This window comes from Saccostrea cucullata, unplaced genomic scaffold (genome assembly GCF_032062105.1).
Source record: "Saccostrea cucullata isolate Sc308-1 unplaced genomic scaffold, CSIRO_AGI_Scuc_v1 ctg8063, whole genome shotgun sequence".
Classification (NCBI taxonomy): Eukaryota; Metazoa; Mollusca; class Bivalvia; order Ostreida; family Ostreidae; genus Saccostrea; species Saccostrea cuccullata.
Window position 1 is genome coordinate 16566 of NW_026927014.1, and position 3442 is coordinate 20007.

Genomic DNA, 3442 nt, shown 5'->3' on the forward strand with positions numbered 1-3442 from the left:
AATCTGCAATGTATCTTTGTAAGGATTCTTATAAAGTTTTGGAATCCAATATATTTTAGGTAGTTCAAATTCATTTTGGCTCTGTGGAATATTAAAAGTATTTAAAACTGACAGGTGATTTTGAAGAATTTCTTCCTTAGAAAGAGAAGTATATGTATAAGTAGGGTTACCACTTGTAGAATTAAATCCAAGTTCTTCTAGAATGCAATTTATATAATGAACCGTTTTTCTTTTTTTTCCCTCTGAAAGTTATCCAGAAACATGTTTTCGTTAAATATTTCTAGTTATTGTTCTTAGAAAATAGAAACTACATTCCTGTTAGAATTAACTAAAATTAAACACAGAGAGAAAGCTGTCCCCTTTAGTGTAACAGCGTTAAAAACGTATGTGGTCTTCAAACGTGGCTTCTTCTTGAAATCCTATCTGTAGAATTTGAACAAAAAAATAAATCAAAAATTATATATTCAAGATATATAAAGATTAAATAAAATACATTTCATTCTTCATAAACAATATAAAATACCATACATCGAGAATAGAGGACACAAAATATATCATTTTAACTGTTTTAGCATATCATAAAAATGCAAATAGTTTATGTATGTATTGATGATATACATATAATAGATAATGTATAGATAACGTATCTTTGAATGATATAAGAGTATTCACTGTATTTATAAATGATAATGACTGGAGATAAACTAATGACGTTGAATCAGCATCATGGTCCCTCTAACTGACTTCCCGATCCTTATTGGATACCAGGGATCCTTCCAGTTTCCCGGGAACCATTGACCGTTGAGGAAGGCTAGGTGACATGTATTAAACCACCAGCCGCCCCTCATCTGACTGTCAGCAGCACAGTTACCCCCAGTCAATTTATAGTTATCTCTATCTGGGTTAGAAAAATACATCCCAGACAGATCCGCCCAAGAATAATCAGTATTTAACATACTGTCACCTGTCGAATCAAAAAAGAGCATAAAATCAAGAACGTGATTAAATTGTTTTTACAAATATATTAAAACACATTAATACAATGCAATTCGATACGTAGCATGAAGGTAGTTTTCTCGATTATTAAATGCATATTTTTACTATTAAGCTTCCCCTTTCTATGCATTTTTGAAGAAAAATTCAAGATTTAATTAAGCTGAAATATAGGAATCTGCCTTAAATACAATAATTCAAAACGTCTATTTAGTAAACGGGCGCTGTGTCCAGGTAAGCCTAAGTAAAATACCTTGTCAGAATGTAATAGTGATTATTTTTATGTTGTTTTAATTATTATAATATTCAAATGTATAATTAATTACTTATACATTATGAATATGCCACAACTGATTTTAAATTCTGAAGTGAATTTATTATTAAATTTGTGTGTCGATTTATATTGACCAAAACAAATAATTTAAACTCAAATATTGAAACCTTTCATTTAAATAATTAAGCAAATAAAATACATTTTAAAAAAATAAATAAAACAAACTAAATGAAATAAAATTAATAATCAGCTAAAATTTAAGATAAGAAGGATATTGAAATAACGAAAAGTATTCAATCGCAACGTCCATTAAACAAATATACAAAATAAGAGCATAATAAGAGACCCACTCCTTTTCTATTTCTACACCTGTAATAAGCAACCTGAGTAGAATTCAATTTCCTTAAATCCTATTGGTCAGGACTTTTACCTCCAAATTCTGGAAACAGACAAAAACATTCAGCTTATTGATTCCAGACTGGAAAGACTTAGTTTTCTAAATATCCTGCAAACAGTTAACTTAATTTAAATGTGACCTTGTTACCAGCTACTGATATGTAAGTAACAAATTTACTTCTTATTAATGAAATATATTTCAAAGTGTATGAATTTATCTGAAATTAATAATTTAAGGAAATATTGAGTGTGTAAGAGTTGAGCGTGAATGAAATTATTTTCTTACAGTTTAAACAATGATACAGTTCCTGGAGTAATGTAAATCAAAGGTACTAGGCACTCTGTTCCATAAACAGGTACATTTCATATTTTTACAAATGTACTTATCATTTTAATATATCCCTAGTTAAAAAGTGGACGTAGAATTCACTTAATGATTGTAATAATGAATATTAAACATTTCAATATATGTTTCAAAGGAAAAAATATGAATTGTACAAGTATATAAATGTAGATTTTTATAAATGCTGTGAAAAGGGGAATAACTCTTTCAAAGTATGCATTGTAAGAATTAAATAAATGTATTGTGATTTTATGAATTTTGTATGTTTATAGAATTGTCATTTTGATTATATAAAAATGTACTAATATTATTTATATGTATATTTACAGGGTATTATAAACAGTATATTATCTCTTGATAATACCAACAATAAATTCATCAAACGAACCCACAGGTGTCATGTGCTTATTAAAGTATCTATCAGGATACACAATTGACCCCTGTTACAAGAACATGCCAGATTTCTCAAACGCAAATAAGCACAGCATTGTAATAACATAGTCTTCATATTTCAGAAATTGATATAACATAGTTAGTTGTCTATTACTTCTGATATCTTTTACATTGATAAATATCAGTGTTTGTCATTATTTAAGGTAAACATTCCACTTTTCACTTACCTAAAGTTCCCGTGGCAGGTCCAGACAGAAACAGCTGATACTTTTCAGCTTCATCAGAAATAGAGAAATGATCATACAGCTCATACAGTGTTGTACCATTCGATAACATGATGGAAATGTAGAGAAAAGAGTTGTGTCCCTTTGTCAACTGATGTATAACGTCATCTCCTTATTCAGGTATATATGAAATTCAGTGATAAGTGTCCTTAAATACTGTGGTACACTTAATTTCTATATTGTAAATAAATATATCTTAAAGACAAATCAATTAGTAGTCTGAAATCTGATATACTTCAACGTAATTTAATACATAACTTAACCTTTAGTCACTTTAATATTTGATTGAAATCTTGTTATTTGAGGAGAATGCGTATTATTAAATCAATATTTTTTTTCTTTAAATCTATAAATTCTAAAACCATGCTGGAAATGAATGAAATTTTGCCTTAAATTCTGCAATTTGCTACCAAATCTGAAATTTCATTACAATTTTTTTTTTCAAAATATGAAGTGGATCAATAAATCATATTCACCTATCCATACATTCTGTTTAGGCGCAACCAATTTTATCGTCATCCCAATTCTTATAAAAGGTCAGGGAACCATCTTTTCGTTTTTGAATAGCCTTGAAAAGATAAACAATTATACTTAACATGTTTCATTATTATCATTTGCTTTATCTTTTTTGCACTTTTACATAATGAATCAAGTATCCCTTCAGACCTTTAGACCAAAAAATTAACGATTCCAGCTTACAAAATTATTGATTCCAGTTACCCTAACAAAAAGAACTATTGTTGAATCTAGTTAACTATA

General features: G+C 28.3%; 1 protein-coding gene across 1 annotated transcript; it reads right to left on the reverse strand.

Annotated features, from left to right (window-relative positions):
* Window positions 1-765: 765 nt before the first annotated feature.
* LOC134273258 (fibrinogen-like protein 1) lies at window positions 766-2735 on the reverse strand (the record flags this gene model as incomplete). Its single annotated transcript, XM_062755446.1, has 3 exons — window positions 2627-2735; window positions 1698-1706; window positions 766-964 (listed from the first exon to the last, which is right to left on the reverse strand). Coding segments are annotated over exons 1-3 (317 nt in total), but the record flags the coding sequence as incomplete, so codon positions are not given.
* Window positions 2736-3442: the final 707 nt, after the last annotated feature.